Raw genomic sequence first — 22,891 nt, 5'->3', positions numbered from 1 at the left:
TTCGTTCTAGAATAGAATAGAGACTATCGAAGACTGAAAGGGGCAGTACGAGAGTCTTTGGTCTCTTTCGTTGATCGCGGTGCTCCCCACCCAGTTTCCCCAGCCCTAAATGGTTACCCAGTACAATTAAGAAAAGAAGGACAAACAAAAATAAATACTGAAATATTAATATCTCTGCACCTTTATCCATTTCCGAGTAACCGTCCCTCTGCACAACAACAGTTTTTGACCAATTTGACTGTATTCAATAAATTTGCATAAGCAGCCCACAATAGGTTTTTCGGGTTCAGTGCTTCGGCTAATATAAGAATCGCGTTTCGAAACCGTCGAAGGATAGAAAGATGAGATTTGATGTGAAAACACCTTAGCGACACTGGATTCGAAAGGAAAATGTCGGGAAAAGGATTGAGATCTGGAGAAGCTAAACATAATATTCAAGAAATTATGCTGTCATCTTGGAAGGCCCGAATTGACCGCTTCATGCAGTTCAGCAGTTTTTCGAGATTTTATGACGAACCTACTTGAACTATCGTATTCATGTTAGATTACTTGGTTTGCAAAGTATCAGCTGTAAAAGTTTCGTTTTCAATCAGTGCTTACGGAGGAAGAAGATAAAACGGACTTGTCTGCCTTGAGCATAATACCTCTCTGTGTGTGATACAAACAATTAAATTACAGTGCATAAATTAATTATGAATTAATTCAGCCCACGAAAGTCGACCCCAAGCCTCTTGACGCGGACAAAAAATATTTTTTCCTCTTCATTCGTTTCGCTTTGTTGAAAACAGTCGTAAATAGAAGTTCGATGATCTAAAACCTATGGATCTCCTGACAGTAATATGCAACTTCCATCTGCTGGTACATATTCTTTTTTCGGGGAGTATGTAAGTATCTTTATTTGTGAAGCGAATGCGAACACGTACTGTGGGACCCTATTCTGACGTCAAACTTTCAGACTGACACAAATTCAAATTGTTCGTACTTTAAATAGGTCACCAACCTTGATAAGCCGTTACATAGCCGTTTCACATACATTTCGAAGAAAACTACATCAGATATCCTACCATTTAAGCATTTGGTTAATTAGGCACATGATCTGGCTTGACTTCCACCTTGATGAAGAAAGATACGTGTTTCTTATGAAGTGACATAAACATGCCTAAATATTTGTTTGCTAAATTTCATGACGTGTGCGTGGTGTTTCTCGAATACATTACGCGACAATTACACGCATGAGGAAGGAAGTGATTATTTTGGTCGATGAAGCAGTTGCAAAATAACAATTATAGACTACTCCTTATCATTCAGCTCGAACTATTCTTGGAGCACAAAATAAATGATTTGCTACCTCAGGAATATTTGCAGTCGCAATTTCAAAACTAGCCTTCAGTCGTCTGTTGCTCGCAAAAGTTATGCGGGATGACGTCAAAATAATTTCTCGCAGCGTCAAACCGAAGCTTGGTTGTGATCGCTTCGCGTGTTTTGTTGGTGTTTAGAGAAATAATCAATTCCCCTCGTCTATTTTTTTTTACTTTTTGTTCGAAATGCCTCAATGGTGTAATGCCTAGGGCTGTACAACCTCTTCAGACATGAAAATCAAAAGTCCTGGCATCGCTTACCGCAGGAGAAAAAAGAACTGCTTTCGAAATGGCTTGCAAAACTTCGGCGAACAAACACGTCAGTTAATGAGCACTCGAGGCTATGTGGCGACCACTTTGAAGCCGACTGTTTTAGGAAAATCCCGGGTTTCTTGCTTGTCAACTTGAAACCAGGGTGAATTCCCACAAAGTTTTGCTTTGTGCAAGAAAAAACACCGAGGAAACCTCCATCAGAGCGAAAATCGGTCGAACGAAAGCAGCCGACTTGGTGCGTAAGCAAAGCGTCGGACGATCTGCCAGAAACTTGTGAGGGCTTTGAAAGTGTGGCATATGGTATTTCGTGGACTGGACTGGACTGGACTGGACTGGACTACTAAAACGCGGACTAGTAAAGCGCGGACTAGTAAAACGTAGACTAGTAAAACGCGGACTAGTAAAACGCGGACTAGTAAAACGGAACTAGTAAAACGCGGACTAGTAAAACGCTGACCAGTAAAACGCGGACTAGTTAAACGCGGACTAGTAAAACGGGACTAGTAAAACGCGGACTAGTAAAACGCAGACCAGTAAAACGAGGACTATTAAAACGCGAACTAGCAAAACGCGGACTAGTAAAACGATGATTAGTAAAACAAGGACTAGTAAAACGCGGACTAGTAAAACGAGGACTAGTAAAACGCGGACTAGTAAAACGCAGACCAGTAAAACGAGGACTATTAAAACGCGAACTAGCAAAACGCGGACTAGTAAAACGAGGACTAGTAAAACAAGGACTAGTAAAACGCGGACTAGTAAAACGCGGACTAGTAAAACGCAGACTAGTAAAACGCGGACTAGTATAACGCGGACTAGTAAAACGCGGACTAGTAAAACGCGGACTTAACAACAACAACAACAACAGCAAAAAACAATTTCATAGGAGGGCGATCACAAGACTTAATGGCGAGCCAATTCGGTGAGTGACAATCCCTGTTTGACCTTTAGGCTGCAAATGGGTTTGACATGCGCCAGATACAAACGATTTTATAAGTTTAGGCTAACAAAGAAAGAATTTTATTCAGCAGCAGTTCAAAATCTTAAAATACACTTTTGTCGTGGATTTCACGGCAGAAACGCAGGAATTCGATGAATAAAAGTCGCATTAAATCTCCTTGTATCTAGGTAGAAAGAGTCTTATTGACTTCAGCTTTTCGGTGGAAGAAACACGGATTTACACACGCTATTACAGAAAACAAACAAGCAGACTGACAACTCCAAAACACCTTTTTGCATTCACTTACGATTTGACTTTCCGTGACATTTTAAAACGGAACAGAGGTATATCTTCGAAGATTAATCGTTGTTGGAAATAGAAAATACTTTCCGTAAGATCTCTGTTTTTCTCTCTACGATAAAATCCTCGCATGATCAGTTAACTCGTGTGTGTTTGTCACACCAGTACTGCTATCTCTTCAAAAACGTATGCTTCTTTCCTCTTTAATTGACAGGTGTCACATCGTGACAGTTACTTTTCAAAAAAATGTTTGAAATTTGTTCGGAAGCCTTTTAACTACCTTTACAAATAAAATGTTTCGGCGAAAGCTTTCTGTTTAATTTGAATAACATTTGTTTTCTTTATAACTCACTCGCTATCAAGTTGTTAAGTTCAAGGAGAATATACCCGTAATTAAAATCGTAGTTGTAACCCTAAATCATTCAGGTTCTTCAAATTAAAGAGAAAACTTTCGCTGAAGTTAAAAAGCTGAAGTTAATGAGACTCTTTCTACCTAGACACGAGGAGATTTAATGCGACTTTTATTCATCGAATTCTTGTGTTTCTGCCGTGAAATTTACGCCTTCGTATGAAATTGTTTGTTGTTGTTGTTGTTGTTGTTGTTAAGTCCGCGTTTTACTAGTCCGCGTTTTATTAGTCCGCGTTTTACCAGTCTGCGTTTTACTAGTCCGCGTTTTACTAGTACGCGTCTTACTAGTCAGCGTTTTACTAGTCCTCGTTTCACTAGTCAGCGTTTTACTAGTCCACGTTTTACTAGTCCGCGTTTTACTAGTCCGCGTTTTACTAGTCCGCGTTTTACAAGTCCTCGTTTTACTAGTCAGCGTTTTACTAGTCCGCGTTTTACTAGTCCGCGTTTTACTAGTCTACGTTTTACTAGGCCGCGTTTTACTAGTCCAGTCCAGTCCACTCCAGTCCAGTCCAGTCCAGTCCAGTCCACTCCAGTCCTCGCAATATCATATGCCTTTGAGAGTGACAGCATTGTCTGGATCAGTAAAGTCCTTATCGAGTGCACTATTTATATAACTTTGCACTCTGAAAGGGACAGTTGATTTCTTTTAGTTTGATCATCCAACGTAAAATACCTGTATAACGGGGAAATAAGCTCTTCACGTGTATTTACCTTTCGACCAAGGATCACTTCGTTCCGCTCAATTTCGCTCCTTTCCTGCAGGAAAGCCATCTCTTTAACGCAGGAATAGTCAGTTGACTAGGGGTGTTCACTCTTAGGGAAGCTCCGTCGATATCATCCTCAGAAAGAGTGATTTTAGGCGAATTTTCTACAGCCATGTCCGATGTGACGTATATTTTTCTCTGATATTCCCGCGAAACCATCACCACCAATGTTGTCACTTTCAAAGCCATCAGATGTTTCTGGCAGATCGTCCAACGCTGTGTTTACGTACGAACTCGGCTGCTTTCGTTGGACCGATTTTCGCTCTCATGGAGGTTTCCTCGGTGTTTTTACTTGCATAAAGCAAAACTTTGTAGGAATAGACCCTGGTTTCAAGTTGACAAGCAAGGAACCCGGGATTTTCCTAAAACAGTCGTGATACGGTGGCCCACAACTGTCACGGCAAAACAAAAAGTCACGGCACTACAAACTTTACTCACGGCAAAACTAAATTAACTCACGGCAAAACAAAATTAACTCACGGCAAAACAAAATTAACTCACGGCAAAACAAAATTAACTCACGGCAAAACAAAATTAACTCACGGCAAAATAAAGAAAATGAGTTGGTCAGCGGTTGGTCAGCGGTTGCTATTTGCATTTGAAATGGATTGTCGTGTAACAATAACACAATACTCGCTCGGAAACCGCCATTTTTCGAGTTCATCATGTTTTGCTCCGCGTGTGGTTCGGTAGTAGATGAAGATGCAAACTTTTGTAAAAGCTGCGCTAAAGGTACGTTTCATAATTTAAAGTTAGTGGGGCGTCAGTGGTCCAGTGGTTAAGTGCGCTGGACTCTGGGTCGAAGGGCCCGGGTTCAAGTCCTACCAGGGACATGTCGCTGTATCCTTAAGCAAGATGCTTTATCCACTTTGCTTCGTCTCTCGGATAAGACGTAAAGCCGGAGGTCCCGTCTCTTAAGGGTAATGGGTAAGAGACGTTAATTTCCCACGCACGAGATTACTGTGTGCTGGATGTCCTCCCCTGGGGTGGGTTGGGTGGGAAAACAGCAGGTCCACATCAGCTTAATAGTTGCCAATAAATTCAACCTGCTTAAACAAATAAATCAAATAAAAATAAAAAATAAAAATAAATATAGTGCCCCTTTTCTAGGTACAGTGATATAACATGTAGTGTTGAAGGATCTTTTTTAAAATATATGAACCTTTCTTTTACTTAGCAATTCACTCAAGCATGGAGAAACAAGGAAGAAGTTCTGAAGATAGCGATTTTACTAGTACCAAAGTAAAGTCATTTGCAAGCTTCAGGAAAAGTAAGGGGAAAGAGTGGAAATCCCGAGTGACAAAGTTTAGTAAAGAAGAGAAAAAATATGAAGATGTTGTGGTTCACTTGGGTCTTATGGAGTGGAATGAGAAAGATCAAATTCTCAAATCAAAGAGAGGTAAAAGATTGCCATTACGAGTGTCACCTAATGCAAGTTATGCTACTCTACGACAACAAGCAGAAGAAAAATGGAAAACATTCCACAGCAATCTTTATGATGAAAGTCAGCCGTACCATTTACTATTGGAGGATGGGCAAAAGGCCCTCCTTTTACCCGGGTCAAAGAAAGAGCTCTTCACACTGAGCAGATATCAAGAGGAATTAGGGAAAGATTTTAAAAGAATCACTTTTTTCTTGTGTCCCGATCGTGACTTTCAAATATCTGAAGGTAACTTTGATGAGCATGATTTGACTGACTTTGGTGATGATGACAGTGATGCCCCTAGTTCATGTAATAAACGCCAGAAATGTGAAATTGACCTAACCTGTAACAGTGATCACAAAACAAGCACTCAATGCAGTCAGTTTTATCAAGACCAGCTGATGGAGATGACTCCGAAGCTTGAATGTGAGTATCAGCTCGACCAAGATCAGAAGCACGAATGTGATCAGTCTAAACATGTTCAGCAGCTTCAGCAGCTTGGGGAAGATGAAAACTTAGCTTTTGATCTTCAAAGATGCTATGATGTGGAGGATATCATCACCCATGAGGAAGAAAACACAACAATCAGTGATTCATCTTCAGTGGTAACCCATTTGGGTAGGCAGGTAGATGAGTCAAGTAATTTTTTCATCGTAGTAAGAAGAGGTGCCCCATTAGACAGGACACTATCAATATGGAGCAGAGAAGTGAAAAAGAACACTGGTAGCACAAAGAAAATTGTAAGAGTCCACTTCAGTGGAGAAAAAGGAATTGATTCTGGAGCAATGGCAAAGGAGTTCTTTACCATCACTCTTCCTAACATTGGCACTGTCATCTTCCCAAATGGGCAGCCAGTGGATTCCACATACCATGTACATAATGGAAACTTCAAAGTCTGTGGAGAGATTGTGGCTGCTAGTATAGCCCAAGGTGGGCCAGCACCATGTTTCCTGGAGGAAAGTGTCTATGGCTTGATGGCAGATCCAAATGTTCCTCTCCAGCAACTTGACAGTGGAAAGCATCTGACGACATCTGACAGGGAATTACTGGATGCAATCAAAGAGGACATAATGGCACACACCGACACTATTATTGAGCATGGGTACACAGGGACTGTTGAGGCTTCTCACACTGAAGAGATCCTTAGTTCTGTAGCAATCAGTTTAGTGACCAAGAGGCTTGTTTACCTCAAGGAATTCCTGAATGGGTTAGATTCCTATGGTTTGAAAGACATTATCCAAACCCACCCCGAAGCTTGTAAGCCACTCTTTGTGAAAAATGCAGGTGACATTGGTGCAGTTGATGCAAACTACTTGTTTTCATCACTGCACCCAGAACATGCTAAGGAAGGAAGCTCACGAAGGAAAGTTGAAGAGGCGACAATGGACCTTCTTCAAGATTTCCTCTTTCACCTTGAAGATGATCCAAATATTAATTGTTCTGGGTATGCAGAGGCAATGGCAAGTTGTGAGGACACAGGCAAGGAAGCTGCAGGATCACAGGAAGAGTTGCTCCTTCCTGACCTAACACCAGCAGGTGTTTTGGGCTGGTTGACTGGGCAGAAACACAAGCCTATCAGTGGAGAACAAATATCAATAACTGTCAAATTTGATCATGATTGTCTTATCAGGAATCCAAAACACCAAATTTGTTTTCCAGTAGTTAGAGCATGTGCAAAAGAAGTCACTTTCCCCATAGCACACATGAAAACACAGGAAACTTTCAATGAAATCTTAATGTTAGCACTATCCAAGGGACAATCGTTTGGTATGGCTTAACGCTATTTAAGACTTTTAGGTATAAATGGTTTTCCATTAGGGACCACTGCAAAGAGATTTACAGGACAAACAGATGTTGCTTTCACAATCGTTATGGCATTGTTATAGAGTTTAAAAAAAAAAACCACAAGTTAATGTTAAAGTTATTTCTGAGGCATACAAATGCAGCTATCATATCAACTTTGAAAATTGATAAGGTTTTTGAGATTCCTAATCATACATGTTCATATGACCTTATGTCTGTTACAACAATGTTCTTCAGTGCATTTCTTTCATTAACAAGAGTAGCCTCATCTTCTGGTTAATGATAACACAAATACAGTTTTCATAAAGTCTTGGAGATCAATTTGATCAATAAAATACTTAAGTTAATGTTATATTTTGACCATGAAGACTTCTTGAGTCGCTTTTCTTTGATAATATATATATTTTTTTAACCAAGCAGTAACCTTTACTGATTGACTCAATGGCTGATATACTGTACAGTAATGTTAACACCAAGTGACAGTTGGTGTGGTTTTGGGACAAAAAAACAAGACATAACTTGCTTAAAATGAGAAATGTCTAACAATATCTTAAGCAATCTTAGACTGAATTTTGGCAATTATGCACCATTTACAGCTACGGTTAAAAGTTTGCGATAAAGTCTCTCTGCCTCTTGCCAGTCGTTTGGAAGGCTGATTCCAAGGGCAATTCTAGCATAATCAAAGTAATCTTGATATTCATTACCACTTCTCCTCTGAATTATGTGCTGAGATACATAGTCAATTTCAAACTGAGGAACGTTGAGCAGAAGGTTTCCAACAGCCCCATGAAACTCAGGCAAATAGAATAGTGAATCAGGTCTACCAGGGACTGTGTTGTGCCTACTTTTCCTAATTCTGTGGCTGTTCCAGTGTTCTTTAACAATGTCTAGGTCTTTCTGGATAACTGGCGCAAAACAGTTCCACAAACATTCCATACTTAATTCAGAAGAAAAGTCTAAGACACCCTTAAATTCTAAATCTTGAAAAAAATTGCGCCACCATGTTGACCTGCTCCGTGAATAAAATGACCACCACCCTTCAATTCTTTGGTTTCTAGGTGACGAGACATAACGGTGGGCATCAGCATCATCATGAAAATAAGACTGCATTGATGCTGCCAATCCGTTTTCAGTGCCAAGATCTGTAATTAGCTGTCTAGGGCACCCCTTCAATTCTTTTACAGTACTTAAGAAGTAAGTGGCAATGTTGTCTGGTGAGTTGTTGGACCTGGTAACCTCAAGCCATAATATTTTCCGGCTGAAGCCATCTATGGCTCCATGTATGGAAAACCCAAAGGGCTTCAGTTTGTCATAACCATCCATGTGCCAAGTATCATTTGGCCCAAGACAATGATACGTCCTCCTCTTCAACCGGTGAGCTTTCCTCAACTGACAACCTTCTGGATCTACCTCTTTTAATATATCTTGAACTATTATACGAGGAACATGCAAACCTTCCATCTTTAAGGTGTGCCATACCGTCCTGTATCCGCCACATGATCCAGGTCCATGGATAATCTCAAGGATACGTTTTCTAACTGCCTCTAAAACCTCACCAGAATCATTCGCCTTGAAAAAACTCCTTCTCTTGAGTCCATATGTCTTCAATCGCCTTAAAAGTGTGCTCTTACTTATTTCATGGTCATGACGCTTAGCAAGGAAATGAATGATTTCTTCATAACTAAAACCGCGTTGAAAATAATATTTGATAATGGTCTCCTCGTCAATCTCCACCTCAACTTCATTGCTAGAGTCTTCTTCTTCACTTGAATCTTCTAGCCTTAGGTCTAAAACGTCAATGTAAAAAAAATATAGGGATGAACACAGACCACTTTTTCTACCTCTTAACATGTACAATACAACAAAATACAATACAAAGAGAAACAAAGAGAAAAAATATAATTGACAGACACTTTGCAGGCGTACAGTATTTTCCACCTGTTGAAAAATCCTTAATTCACCAAGGCACATACATAATAAATGTTTCTTTTTACACACAGGCTACATGCACAATCTCATTCCAGACACGTGCTACTCAGCTAATTTGTAGCAGTGTCTTCGCGCCCATCGTTGTTTGGAACTAAAAGAAATGCAAATACGAAAACTTTAAATTAAGAAACGTACCTTTACCACAGCTTTTACAAAAGTTTGCATCTTCATCTACTACCGAACCACACGCGGAGCAAAACATGATGAACTCGAAAAATGGCGGTTTCCGAGCGAGTATTGTGTTATTGTTACACGACAATCCATTTCAAATGCAAATAGCAACCGCTGACCAACCGCTGACCAACTCGTTTTCTTTATTTTGCCGTGAGTTAATTTTGTTTTGCCGTGAGTTAATTTTGTTTTGCCGTGAGTTAATTTTGTTTTGCCGTGAGTTAATTTTGTTTTGCCGTGAGTTAATTTTGTTTTGCGGTGAGTTAATTTTGTTTTGCTGTGAGTTAATTTTGTTTTGCCGTGAGTTAATTTAGTTTTGCCGTGAGTAAAGTTTGTAGTGCCGTGACTTTTTGTTTTGCCGTGACAGTTGTGGGCCACCGTAGCTTCAAAGTGGTCGCCACATAGCCTCGAGTGCTTGTTCGCCGAATTTTTGCAAGCCATTTCGAAAGCAGTTCTTTGTTCTCCTGCGGTAAGCGATACCAGGACTTTTTGATTTTCATGTCTGAAGGGTTTGTACAGCCGTAGGCAATACACCATTGAGGTATTTTGAACAAAAAGTAAAAAAAACAGACATGGGGAATTGATTCTTTCTCTAAACACCAATTCAAAACACGCGAAGTGATCACCACCAAGCCTCGGTTTGACGCCTCGAGAAATTGTTTTGACGTCATCGCGCATAAGTGCTATTCAGGGGTCTAAAGTAATCTGTATTCAGACAAAGCTGTCGATCAGTAGTCAAGCAACGTCTCACATAACTTGCATTACGACATTAATCTAGTTCTGCTGTTCTATTTCTTATTGCTTTATTTTTCAACCTTTTTGAAACTAGCGCGTTTTATAATGGACCTAACGGTTAGTTGTCAAGTTCTCTGGATGTATGGGCGATAATTAAACTTCTACACAAATATGTTTCGTAAACTCTATCAAAAATGCAATCAGTGTACTTAATCACAAGATTAATGTAGAAATGGAGTCTTAAACTAGGATTATAAACTGAACAACCCTCCCCTGGTCACATGGTATTCGGCAGCCGGTCAAGGTTCCCAAACGACTGAATAACCGGCAGTCGTATATTTTTCTTAAAATTTACTGACAAACTGAGAACACGAACACAATTCAAACAATTATTTGTCGATGTCCAACGCTTCGTCATGTCTAACTCAGGGCTCAGAGTACAGAGCCATGGGAATATTTTAGACGGTTGACACTTAGAAATTGTGTGAGGTCGACTGCCAGTCACGGTTCTCGTACAACTAAAATGATCGGCGGTAATTAAGAAATGCTTTGAAAAACTTAGGAAATTGAGACAACCTATTCAATCTAAACCATTTGATTTGCACTTAGTATATAATAGTTTTGGCGCCAGAGCGTTTTCTCAGGGAGTCTGGGGACCAACCCCCACTTTTATTTAAAGACGCGACGAATCCAATCTTAAACATAAAGGTCAACCTGAGATCACGTAAAGACCTATAAGATGTATGGAATGCCCTACGAATTGTAAGTAACATTTCGTTGAACTCTCAAATGTTATTCTATATTTAAAAAAATCTGTATTTGTTTTTGACTTACTTCCTCTGGCAACTAGCGCAAAAATAAACGGGTCACCATACATCTGTAACCTTCAAAGCTACAGTAACGCTTTACATCGAAAGCGCGAAACACCATTATATGTCGATAAGGAACTGCTAAGCGATCTCGAGAAGATTTACAAGTCTCATATTTTTCAGTTTGCATTACATAGGGAAGGATATGCTCGTTATGATCAGGAATCGGTCAACTGATGTGACCAATGTAGAGGTGGTTTGCAACCAATCTCTAGAGACACAGGTAACAATGGTGAAAAGAACAAATGCTGGTGGACGTACAAAAGAAGCTAATGAGATATCCATTGTTTACGTCCACCAACACGGCGGCCATGACGGAACGTGCAAACCACCTGTATGATCAACTTGAAAATGCTGGCAAAAGGGAATAAATTACGTAACTCGTTTAGTTTAATTAAGCTGGGCTAAGTGTCAACATCGATTAGTTCATTCCAACCTCAACTGCATTACGTAGGGAAGGACATGCTCTTCAGGAATCTGTCAAATGTAGTGAACAATGTATATGATCAACTTGAACAACGTGTGAATTTACAGTAGCTTCGCTACACGGCTGTTGCAAATTTAATTCAAATTTGTATCACATTCGCACACCTTGACAAACCCTGGTAAATCCATTATTTCGTCCGGCGTCAGCCGCTCACCTTTACCTTGCTGTTGGAGTAGTCATGGTTTTTCCTCAACCGGACCTGTTTCGGGTTTTTAAACTCTTCGGGACGAATAATCAAGCATTTGTACTCTTGCTCTGTTAATTTCAGCAGTGGGCACGAAGGAGATCATGCGTAGCAAACTCGAGAAATTTGTTTACGGCATCCGATTCGTACTTTTTGATTCTTTTACCATCGCTCTCTTTTTAAAGTCTAAGTTTTCCAGACTTTTAGCCGTAAGATCACGCTTTGTTGGTTATTTTTCTTAACACTTTCTTTCTAACTACCGATTGAAATGCTGTTTTTCTCCCTTGACATGTTTGCCATCTTGTTTTGTTGTGCTATCACGACTTTCTCGTCGATTAATTTACTTTCAACTTTCTGCAATCTAATTTAAACTTTATTCTACCCATTGCAATTCCAACATTTAACACTCAATTTCAATTTTCTATGCCTTAAGGAACTGAAATGTTCGCAGCCATTGGGTACCCTTAATTTTTTGCATCCATGTATGTTGTTAACTTCGGGTAGGAAACAATCTGCATCGATACTATGCTGACAACCTTTACCGCTGTGAGGTTCCAGTCAAAGACGGAGACTTAGGAAGTACACTACCAATAGATTGAACTCTCACCAACTGAGTGACACGTCACAATAGGGGTTTTCCCTGTAATTTCCTTACACATGTAACAGCTATTTCACCCTCCGCAAATAAAATCAAACCATAGTTAGTAGAGGGGACTGGTTAGGAAACACGGCAAACTTCAAAGGGCCGGCCTATTGTGTGTCCCCTGAGCTTCGCTCGAACGTCACGTGACCAATGACCCTGCACAGAACCAAAACAATATGAAGGACGTGAACGACTTATTTTTCTTCGGCGACGATTTTGATGCCATATTGGAAACTTCGGAAAACGAGGAAGAATACATGAGCCCTTTGTCGAAGCAGCTGACTCTGTAAGTCTTTTAGAAGCCTTTAAAACGTTATTTTCGCCCAAAAACTTTGTAGTTATTGATGCCTTTAGCAACGGCATTGGTCGTAGTACAACAACATATTTTTTTTACTGAAAGTCTTTCGATTTTTAGGTTCAATACGAAGAGGGAATTGTTTGCTAGTTGTGCCTAAAGAAATGCAAGACTAAGGCTGGATTAAAAAGACATAAGACAATAAAGCATAAGGAGGAACAAGCGCGGGGAAATCAACCGACTTTAGAAGCCATTTTCACTAGTGAAGACTTCGAAGCGTTATCAATGAAAGCACGAGATAAAATAATTGAAAGGAAAATCTACCCTCAAAGCGTAAAAGAAGAGCTACGAAGATATACGAACTGGGATGAAGAAAATATGGACTTCTCAGAAGTAGAATCCATGTATATGCGTTTGGTTAAAACTGGAAATGCAGAACAGTTCTACTCGAAGTACTATTTAACAATTGGTTCATGCTTTAGCGTGCACTATCGAGTTATGGAGCACGCGGAAAGTTTGGAGAGCACGAAAGAAGCGTAAGAGTTGCCCGAGGCGATAGCCGAGGGCAACTCTAGCTTCTTGAGTTTAGAACATAGCCGGTGGAATTGTGCATCAAAATCCGACGCGAAAAACGGACAACAATATCAGTTGAAGCGATTCGTGACGGCGCTGATGTCGAGTCTCCTTTTCCTTTGTTTTTCTCTTTTTCTCCCTCATTTAAGAACTCTAGCCCAAGGGAAAAGGTCGAAACATTGTCTTCGTTTTCGGACTAGTAGGCCGAGTTTCTGTTTGTATCCATTATTGTCGCGAAATCTACTATTTTTCCCCGCGCTAACAATGGCCGCTCGCGCAAAAAAAAAATTTTCTGGCGAAGTTGGATTTGCTGACGTTATCAGCGTGCACTATCGGGATTTTGAGCACGCTTACGTATAATGAATTTGATTGCGCGACTCTGCTTGCTATGTTCTAATCAAGAATAGGCCTCAATTCAACAAAGATTTTTGTGGGGTTGTCAAGTAATACGGCAAAATTGCTTAGTACTACAGTGGCTGATTGTTTGATAGCTTACAGCAAACAGAAAGATGAATCGCCAAATCCCAATATCCCGACTAAACTGTGTGATAGAGATATGGCAGCGTTACAATATATTGGAGGATATGTTCTGCACAAGCTTTATAGCAAGGTGAACAATGTATATAATCCCACAGCACATACTGAACAAACAGCTTCAATACTGAAAGCTGGCAAAGCAGAAGATTTGCATGTTGCAGGGAGTCAAAAACTAATTTCACCTTTAAACCGAGGTGGACTTTTGGTTATTTCTAAACAAGCTCAAACAATTTTTAAGAGAATAGAACATAATTTTAGGATTCTGACCTCAGGAAGTCTCCAGCTGAAGATTGACAATGCTAAGATAGAATCCAAATCAGCTTGTGATGTTCAATTGGTCTCAGCATATAACACCATGTTGTTGGACTCAGACATAGATAACAGCATTGCAAAAGATGTTTTGGACAGCATTATTCATTTATATGTTACTGTACGGTGCTTTTCACTGGCCAGAGATGTTATGCAGAAACACAAAATTCACTGTAAACAAATGAAGACAAAAACACTACGAAAGGAAATTTGTAGAGCCAGCAAAGAACAAGAAAGGCAGATATAGTTAGAATTAAGAGCCTGCAACAATTTGTCAATAAGTAATTTATCACAAAAGAGGGTAGCTACAACCTGTAACATATTAAATATTGCTCATTAATGATTATTTTATCGACAAAAATGAGTATAAAGGCTATATGGTTAAAGTATCTGACATAGAGTAACTTATTTATTTTCAACCAGTCTTCTCGCCACTTCTTGTATTCTGTGTTTCGCGGCGCCGGTAGTTTCCAGATTCCAATTCCTTTACTTCTCCTACACGTTCCACAGCCAAATACTGAACTATTTTCACCTGGCATTATGTCCACTGACTTGATTAGTGTTTTTAGCTATATTTTGAAGGTAAGATGTCGCTCGATCGCGGAGAAAATCCAAAAACTTAAACGCTACGTGACTGCCGAAACAAGCCCGCGGTGCCATTTTGGATTTATGTGTGCAGGGTCATTGTCACGTGACCTCGATAAAATCGAACAATAACCTATCCGACTGAAGTTTGCCGCGTTTCCTAACCAGTCCCCTCTACTAACTTATGGGGTGCCATTACCGCCAAAATTATATTTGTAAAATTATTCAGCCTCTTTTTCATTAACCACTTACTCTTACGAATTAACCATACTTCTCACAATATTATTTAGCCCATTTCAATAATTATTCAGCCTTTTTTTCATTAACCACCTACTTTTACAAATTAACCATGCTTGACACAATATTACTCAGCCCATCTTGAAAATTATTCAGCCTTTTTTTCATGGGGCATGTTTTTAGTTATATCCCAACATAACTTGCGGGATTATAAATATATCCCAGAGTTCTTTTCACGTCCTTTTCGTTGCAATATGGCCGACAGGAGAGGGATCGCGGATGTTGCACGTTTGCTCTCCCAAGCTGCTACCAGTTTGATAAGTCTAGCAGCACAATCATGACAAGAGCTTCGAGAAACTAATACTACTTCTGATCAAGCTCAAGCTGAGTTGAAACGAGCGTTTTCTCCGTACCAAAAAGTTCACAACGCTCCATCACCAGTTGTAAGCAACACAACTGCACGTGGAACATCAAGTCAAGCAAAACATTTCACCGTCACAAGGGCCGCAAAAGGGAGGAAGAAAAAAACCAAAGAACTAACAGCAAAATTCTTTTGTTTGGCATACACTGCACAAGATGAAGTGCCGAGTACTGAAGAGAAGAGGGAATTGCTAACAGCAGGCCCTGGAGAAAAAAAAGGTTTTCTTCCAGAAAACTCTAGTGCAGGAGAACTCCACGAGATGGTTCAGGCAACGTTTCCAAAGTTGTACGAAGCTGGTGGTTATGAATTCTTGCACGCTGAACCAAGTTCTCGCCGTCTAAAAGCAATAGCTCCTGGCCCAAATGGGTACACTATGGAATATTTGAAACAGTTTGTTGGCCAAGGACGGATATATATTCGTCCGATACAGTCAAACCTGGATATTGACGATGCTGTCATCCCAGCTAAAATGTCCGTTCCTGATGAGTTTTGTCAGCAATGCTACAAATTTTTCCCAATGAATGAGCTCCGGCAGCACTTAGATGTTTGTGTACCTTTTGATGCACAACCAGGTGTATCTGGTGACCAAGACAACATTACTGGAAAAAATGTTGTCGAGGAACCTCCCAAAGAACAGATTGATCAGGGTGACAAAGAAGTGATTAGCGAAGAAAGTGAGGTAAGCATTGTCATTTTGTAACATAGTTTTCAATTATGATGGTAATACCTTTGTGTGTTCATAAACAGTTGGGATGGCTCTATCTTCTTGGTTGCTTTTTGCTGATGAATTGGACTGTGGAATACCATGCAGGAGTGCAATTTATTAAGCTTATCTTCAGTTACAATTAAGTTAGTTTTCATCGCTATGTTAATTACATACGAGTCAAATCCTGCAGTGCCCATGGCCCCCCTGGGAATTTAACATTTTCGAAGATTCAAATCCTCAACCATACCAGAGGTTTCTTTTGTCAAATACTCCACTATTGGCGCTCAGTCGCACTTGAGCAAACCTCGTTTCAAAGAACCATGAGATGTTCGAATTCAGATTTTGTTTGTTTTTGCTTTGGTTTAGCTTTGTGTAGTGTACACTACATGTCAGCTAGTGTTTACCTCAGTTTTTTTCTACATAAATAACAGTAGACTCTAAATCTATCTGCAATAGGTTGCTGAACAAAAGGTGGAAGATGTCGTGATGGTTGATGAAGACAGTCTGATGAATAGCACACACAACACAGAAGTGCCTGTAACGGAACAACCTATTAAAATAATAAGGGTTCATAGATCGTTAGTCAGGCAAGATATGCTAGATATATTTTCTGATGAGTCGATCTTAAAATACACTTTATCTGTCATTATTATTAATCAGCAAGGTAATGAAGAGTCTGGGGCAGGGACTGGACCATTACGGGAAATATTTTCACTTTTTTGGAAAGATTGTTATGAATCTCATGCTAGGTGAAATTGAAAGAGTCCCATATATCCGTCATGACTTCAACAGAAACAAGTTTGAAGCAGTTGCTGGAATCATAGTTAAGGGATATAAAGATTGTCAATATTTCCCTGTGAAGATTAGTAAGTCCTTTTTAGTGGCTTGTCTTTTTGGAGAAGAGAGTGTGACTGATGGGATGTTGATGAGTTCATTTCAGAATTATGTATCAAGGTCTGAGGCTGATGTTATAGGTAAATGTTTAAGCCAGAGTATTCAGCCCGATGATGATGAGCTACTTGAATTTCTTTCCACATTTGACTGTAAGAGACAAGTCACAAATGACAATATCAGAGAATTGGTTACAGAGATCGCTCACAAAGAGATTATCATGAAACCGCAATATGCAGCAGATTGCTGGAAGGAAATAGTTTCTTCTTTGATGATTTATTTCATGGATGTATCTTCCTTTTTGGTGTTGTATGATTCTATCATACCTACAAATTCAAAGGTAATTTCACTTTTCACAGCTGCCCCAGTAACAGCAGCTGAATCAGAGACTTTGGGTCACTTAAAGAGGTTTGTTAGAGGTTTAGATGAAGCAAAACTAGCCACTTTCCTGAGATACACTACAGCTTCTGATGTTTTGGTAACAGATATCATAACAATCTCATTTACAAATCAAGAGTGGTTACAACGTCGGCCAGTTGCCCACACATGTAGTTTTACTCTGGAAATGCCCAGCACTTATAGCAGCTTCTGTGAACTGCGACAAGAGTTCATGGCAACATTGAACTCAGATGTGTGGGAGATAGATATTGTCTGAGTTGGTGGTAATGGAACCTTTACTATTGTTGTATCAATTTCGTATTTCTTGAAGTTTACAATATCAACATTTTGAAGTTGTTGTTAGATTGAGCTTTATTATGAAATTAGCTTTTACACTGTTGATGTTTCTTTACAGTTAAATCGTCTCAAGTGTACACCCAGAGCCGATTATTGAGTTCATTGTTTTCACAATCATTTCATTATTCGTTGTTAGTGAATTATTTGAAGAAGTAATCCACATTATTCACATTTCAAGCTCTGAATGAATTGTAATATTATCAGAGCTCAAAATAACAATAAGGTATTCTTTATTTTGAGTTTTGGATTATTAATTTCAACAATTCATTGTTGATCCCAAATTATTTGAAGTTGAGAATCACACGGCAAGTTCAGTTAACTTATGAGAAGCTACAATGTAGTCGTTATAGTTTTGCTGATTGAAAAAATGTTAATCAAAGTAAATGTATATGTTAATAAAAATATGAAAGTTCAACAGCATATTTTGCCTGGCCATCTTTAGCTCAAGATAAAAAAAAGAACAGTGGCTGAGACAAGGTGAGAGAGACTCCCTACTACATACCCTCCCCAAGAGCCCTACATGTAACTTAAAGCCTGCAATTGACCTGAGCATGTCCCTCTTTGTTGACTTAATAAATGTCTTGCTCCAAGTAGCCAGATTTATATGAGATGGGGGCTTAATAGAGGATTTACTGCATATACTGAGTGATACAATTCAGTGATTACAAATCTCATTCAATGTATTTCTAATTGAAACATATAGCTGTATACCATCTTCGCATGAACTTGCCAGTTGGTCAATTCTATTCTGTAATTCAAGAAGCTGATTATCACTTAGGTTGAGTCCTGTTTCTGGTACTTCTACCCTTGAAGTGTCCATGCTCTCATCACCAACAGGACCATCCCAGTCTATTGCATACTGATCAATGTTCTGAACATCATCCTCTCGGGGAACTTGGCCATGATTTCTATTGATTCCTTGAACCCGTAACTGCAAAGGACTTCTGTTGTGCTCGGTCCGCAAAGGGTGCCTTATCCATCCTTCTTTCCAACATTTCAGCGAAGCATTTATTTTTGGAAGAAAAGCTAAGTGTAGACTCCAAATGTCTAACTCGTCATCTGGATCTAATGTTTGGCATTCCTCCAATCTAGTAAAGAGGTTGTAATAATAAGAAAGCACCCCATTGTATACATCAACCCACAATCGTTCAATCCTTTGATTGTGAATGCTTCTTCCTGTAATAGCAGAGCCTCTGTCTGGTCCACGAAGTGGATGAGTAAGCATATACTTGACAGTGCAAACATTTTCTCCCCCCTTGTCAGTTCTTATTCGTGATGGTAGGCCCCACTCTTCCACAGCTTTAATAAAAAGCTGCAGTACCGTTTCAGATCTGTTGTTTGTGTTGCATGCCAGAAAAACAGGGAGGCGTGAGTATCCATCTACACATCCATGAACAACAAAACGCCACTTGATCAGTTTGTGATTGCCATCCAAGTGCCACAGACCTAACGGCCGGGTAACATTGTACGCACGACGATGCACACACCTATATTTCCGAGCTATCACTCCTATTGGGTCTATGCGATTAAGAGAATCTCTTACACGGTACCTCTGTACATATATTTTCCTCGAACGTAAGTATCCAACTAGTATTTTAGACCCACAATTTGGATGCGTTTCTTTAATTTCTTCTACTACTCTATCAAGTTCTTCCTCTGTTAAAGAAGAAAATTTCTCCTTTTTACAGACGCCGAACCCTGTCATACGTCGCTCGATAGTTCTCTTTGAAACCCCAAACATGTTGCTGATGTCTTCAACCTTAAAATTACATTCCAACAGAAACTCAAGTTGGTCTTTGGGAATGTCATAACAGGGCCGACCAATACCGCCATTGTATGCAACTGAAGTGCTTGCCACTGAATGAACACTGTTGGTGTTTTGCAATAAGATATCGTGTGCTTCGAAGAGACAACGATAAACAGTCTCTGAAACTCTTTCAACTGAATCCAGTGTCACCACATTCTTTAGCAAGTCTTCCACCATCTCGATCACATACTCATTGTCCAAACCATTTGGTTGATTCTGAATCAAATTACTTGTAGTTCTTAGCTTATTTTGTAATACTTCTCTGAAAGTCGGGGCATCACCACCAGGTGCATCCGCCATTTTATATTTTCAGTATCACGCAAGGCAACTGGTACCGATGGCACGTTTTGAACTTTTTAGAATGGAGAAAACGCTTGTTTCAACTCAACATGACGCAGATCAGAAGTAGTGTTAGTTGCTCGAAGCTCTTGTGATACTAGACTTATCAAATTGGTAGCAACTTGGGAGAGCAAACGTGTAACATCGGCGATCCCTCTCCTGTCGGCCATATTGCAACGAAAAGGACGTGAAAAGAACTCTGGGATATATTTATAATCCCGCAAGTTATGTTGGGATATAATTAAAAACATGCCCCATAAAAAAAAAGGCTGAATAATTTTCAAAATGGGCTGAATAATATTGTGTCAAGCATGGTTAATTTGTAAAAGTAGGTGGTTAATGAAAAAAAGGCTGAATAATTATTGAAATGGGCTAAATAATATTGTGACAAGTATGGTTAAGTCGTAAGAGTAAGTGGTTAATGAAAAAGAGGCTGAATAATTTTAAAAATATAATTTTGGCGGTAATGGCACCCCATACTAACTATGATCAAACTTAACACTAATTCACTCCCAAGATCGAATTAGTAATTCCCCTTACTGCCTCCTATACAACTATTCTAATGTTAGTTCGAAGAATTCTCTTTTGGATGAACTACCACGAGGCCACTTATTTATCATTTCAAACTTTTCGTTGATAAAGAATGCGCTAAAAACTGACGAAACTTGAACACAATCAGTACTTGTTATGCTAATTTCTTGGACTGCTTGGGTCAGGTCTTTGTGTATGACTCATGTATAAGTCGAGGATGATTTATTGAATCAGTCAGTGTTGCGAAGAACAAAAGAGAAGTAAATTCAAAATCATTCTGCTGGTTAAACTAAACGCTTTCTTGTTTCATGCTGTGGAAAGCCTATCAAATAATTAAAAAGCAAACAAACGAACGAACGAACAACAAGCGCGCGAATTAGGGAACATCAATCAAGGTAAGCCTGTGATCTAAGTCCAATTACTGTATGTAGTTGATAAGTAGCCAACTTCAGAAAGTAGAAAGTAGAAAGTCTCAAGCACTCTAAACAACAAACGTGTCTAGTTACAATGATAAGGTTGAGATCGGACGTCAGCATTATCAGGCGCCTCTGGCAGCCGCTTCAGTCCATGTAACGATCTCACCTTCCCTCACATCCCACCCCAGGGGAGGACATCCACCACACAGTAATCTCGTGCGTGGGAAATTAACGTCTCCTACCCCTAACCCTGCAGGAGACGGGGCCTACGGTTTATTCGTCCTTATCCGAGAAGACTAGAATATCTATCCATTTCTTGATATTATAGAAAGGTAGCAAATTCTCCTCACTTATTTTAAGACCATGAGTATTTGTCCGGCCGGGGCTCGAACCCTCGACCTCCCGCACAACACAATCCGGCGCTCTAACCAATTGAGCTAACCGGGAGGCGGTTAGCTCAATTGGCTCTAGTAGAACGACCCTATGGTCGTTCTACTAGAGCCAAATAACTTTATGAATGTCCGTTCAGTAAAGCTTAAGGATGGTAAGTGGCACATGATCAATTCCACCTATAGGAAGGTGTTAAATAGAGAAATCATTTTGTAATGGACAACATCAACAACGCGATCGCTTTCGGAACTGAACAGTGAAGTTAAAATGCATTGAATTGTAGCAAAATAAATTTCCCTTTTATCTTAGAAATGAAAATTTCCTTGATTGTCATTGGTTTAAAAAACTACTATTTTCCACTAATTCGCTCCCCAAGTTGTTATCGGAAGGTTCAATAAATTAGTCACGTTCAATTTGTAGTTTAAATCAACCAATTATATTCAAAATTGTAGTTTTAAGTGGCTAATCACAATCTTGGTTTCTTTCAATGTAAATTACCCCATCCTTTCATGACTTGGCTCTTCTTTTCTCTGAAATGGTAATTTTTATGATTATTTGGTAAAAAGACTGTGTTGTCCAATTCGGTCTGTGATCGTATTCCTTTTAAACGAATTGGATTTCTAATATGTGGTTGTCCAATTTTGTTATCACCCATATGAATACAAACCAAATCATTGAACTCCACTCTGTCCATTACCATCACCCTACTTACACAATCTAAATGGCTAACACCCACCTAATATAACTTTAGATCATTGGGTTCAAGCCGTTTTAAATGATCACTAGCTCATTAAATATGCATAATCATTTCGACCAATCAAATCCCTCACTCTTCGGTGACCAAGCCAAGGTGATCGCTGCGAAATGCGTCGGTTAAAGCCCGTCTTCCTTGATGTGAAGAATATTGGGCGCGATGGAAGGAGAACCACTGTATCGATTCCGCTGAGAGTAGATCTTTGGAAGCAGCCTCATAAGAGTACGGAGGAAACTAGTCAAGACACCAACAGTCCAGTAGAACAAGATGTCCCTCTTGACGATCTCGACAAGAAGGAACTCTCAACTCAACAGCAAAATTGTGTTTTGAGTATCTCTGCTAACTGGGAAAAGGTACGGGAAACGTTGCTGAATTCGTACATTGAAGAACAGCATCTTCCAGACAATACTAACTGTGTGAACTGTCAAAAGAGTATCGCTACAACACGATGTGAATACTGTGGCCCTCGCCAGTACTTCTGTGTTGAATGTGCACGAGCTCTACATGTCAATCGAAACAAGTTTCATGTACTTGAGCAATGGAAAGTGTGTATGAATATTTTGGGGCCGGTTGTATTCTAGATACTTTTAGTGTAACATATCTGGTTAAACTGTACTTTTATCTTCTTCTTACTTAATTAAGTGCTTTCTATATTCTTGTTCCTTTCACTGTTATCACAACTGCTTTTTTTTCCCTTTGTATATTTCCAGACTGTCAAAGTTTTACCAGTAAACCAAACAGTCCTGTGTATCAGTTAAAGGGTCAGTCTGTTACCTTGTCATGGACTTACAACACAGCTGGCAAGACAGTCACTCAAGTATGGTGGTTTCACAATAATAACTGGATTGCTTCTAGACAACCTAGTGGACAAACCAGTGTTCTTAATGCACAGTATCAGGTATCAGGGCCTGCAACACTTACAATATCAAATGTTCAGACAAAGGACAATGGGGAATATGAGTGTCAGGTGACCTTCTTCAGTGGCGTCCCTCCTCTGATTAAAGCTACTGCTGAACT

The 22,891-nt window shown here is 39.6% G+C and overlaps 2 protein-coding genes, 1 long non-coding RNA gene and 1 pseudogene across 4 annotated transcripts; 3 read left to right on the top strand and 1 right to left on the bottom strand.

Annotated features, from left to right (window-relative positions):
• The first annotated feature begins 4,799 nt into the window (after positions 1 to 4,799).
• LOC111343817 (uncharacterized) lies at positions 4,800 to 7,686 on the top strand. The gene has a single exon (XM_088727783.1). It carries the CDS (start codon positions 5,236 to 5,238, stop codon positions 7,243 to 7,245), a length of 2,010 nt encoding a protein of 669 aa, XP_088583909.1. The 5' UTR covers positions 4,800 to 5,235; the 3' UTR covers positions 7,246 to 7,686.
• LOC148726659 (uncharacterized) lies at positions 7,422 to 9,700 on the bottom strand. The gene is made up of 2 exons (XM_088727837.1): positions 9,395 to 9,700; positions 7,422 to 9,057 (listed from the first exon to the last, which is right to left on the bottom strand). The coding sequence occupies exons 1-2, from the start codon at positions 9,459 to 9,461 to the stop codon at positions 7,850 to 7,852; spliced, it is 1,275 nt and encodes a 424-aa protein (XP_088583963.1). The 5' UTR covers positions 9,462 to 9,700; the 3' UTR covers positions 7,422 to 7,849.
• A 5,460-nt stretch (positions 9,701 to 15,160) lies between these two features.
• LOC111335244 (uncharacterized) lies at positions 15,161 to 18,122 on the top strand (annotated as a pseudogene). Its single transcript, XR_015989607.1, has 2 exons — positions 15,161 to 15,984; positions 16,468 to 18,122. The product of XR_015989607.1 is annotated as an uncharacterized LOC111335244 (transcript).
• A 3,793-nt stretch (positions 18,123 to 21,915) lies between these two features.
• Positions 21,916 to 22,691, top strand: LOC111338512 (uncharacterized). Its single transcript, XR_002695594.2, has 2 exons — positions 21,916 to 22,227; positions 22,585 to 22,691. It is a non-coding gene; the product is annotated as an uncharacterized LOC111338512 (long non-coding RNA).
• Positions 22,692 to 22,891: the final 200 nt, after the last annotated feature.

The sequence above is a fragment of the Stylophora pistillata genome, chromosome 7 (assembly GCF_964205215.1).
Source record: "Stylophora pistillata chromosome 7, jaStyPist1.2, whole genome shotgun sequence".
Lineage (NCBI taxonomy): Eukaryota > Metazoa > Cnidaria > Anthozoa > Scleractinia > Pocilloporidae > Stylophora > Stylophora pistillata.
This window is presented reverse-complemented; position numbering and strand designations above follow the sequence as displayed.

Excerpts from the sequence above, each read along its gene's own strand:
- LOC111343817 (XM_088727783.1), top strand. The coding sequence starts at position 5,236 with ATGGAGAAACAAGGAAGAAGTTCTGAAGATAGCGATTTTACTAGTACC.
- LOC148726659 (XM_088727837.1), bottom strand. The coding sequence starts at position 9,461 with ATGTTTTGCTCCGCGTGTGGTTCGGTAGTAGATGAAGATGCAAACTTT. Across the intron at positions 9,058-9,394 it reads TTGTAAAAGCTGTGGTAAAG|ACCTAAGGCTAGAAGATTCA; the intron begins GTACGTTTCTTA and ends TTGACGTTTTAG.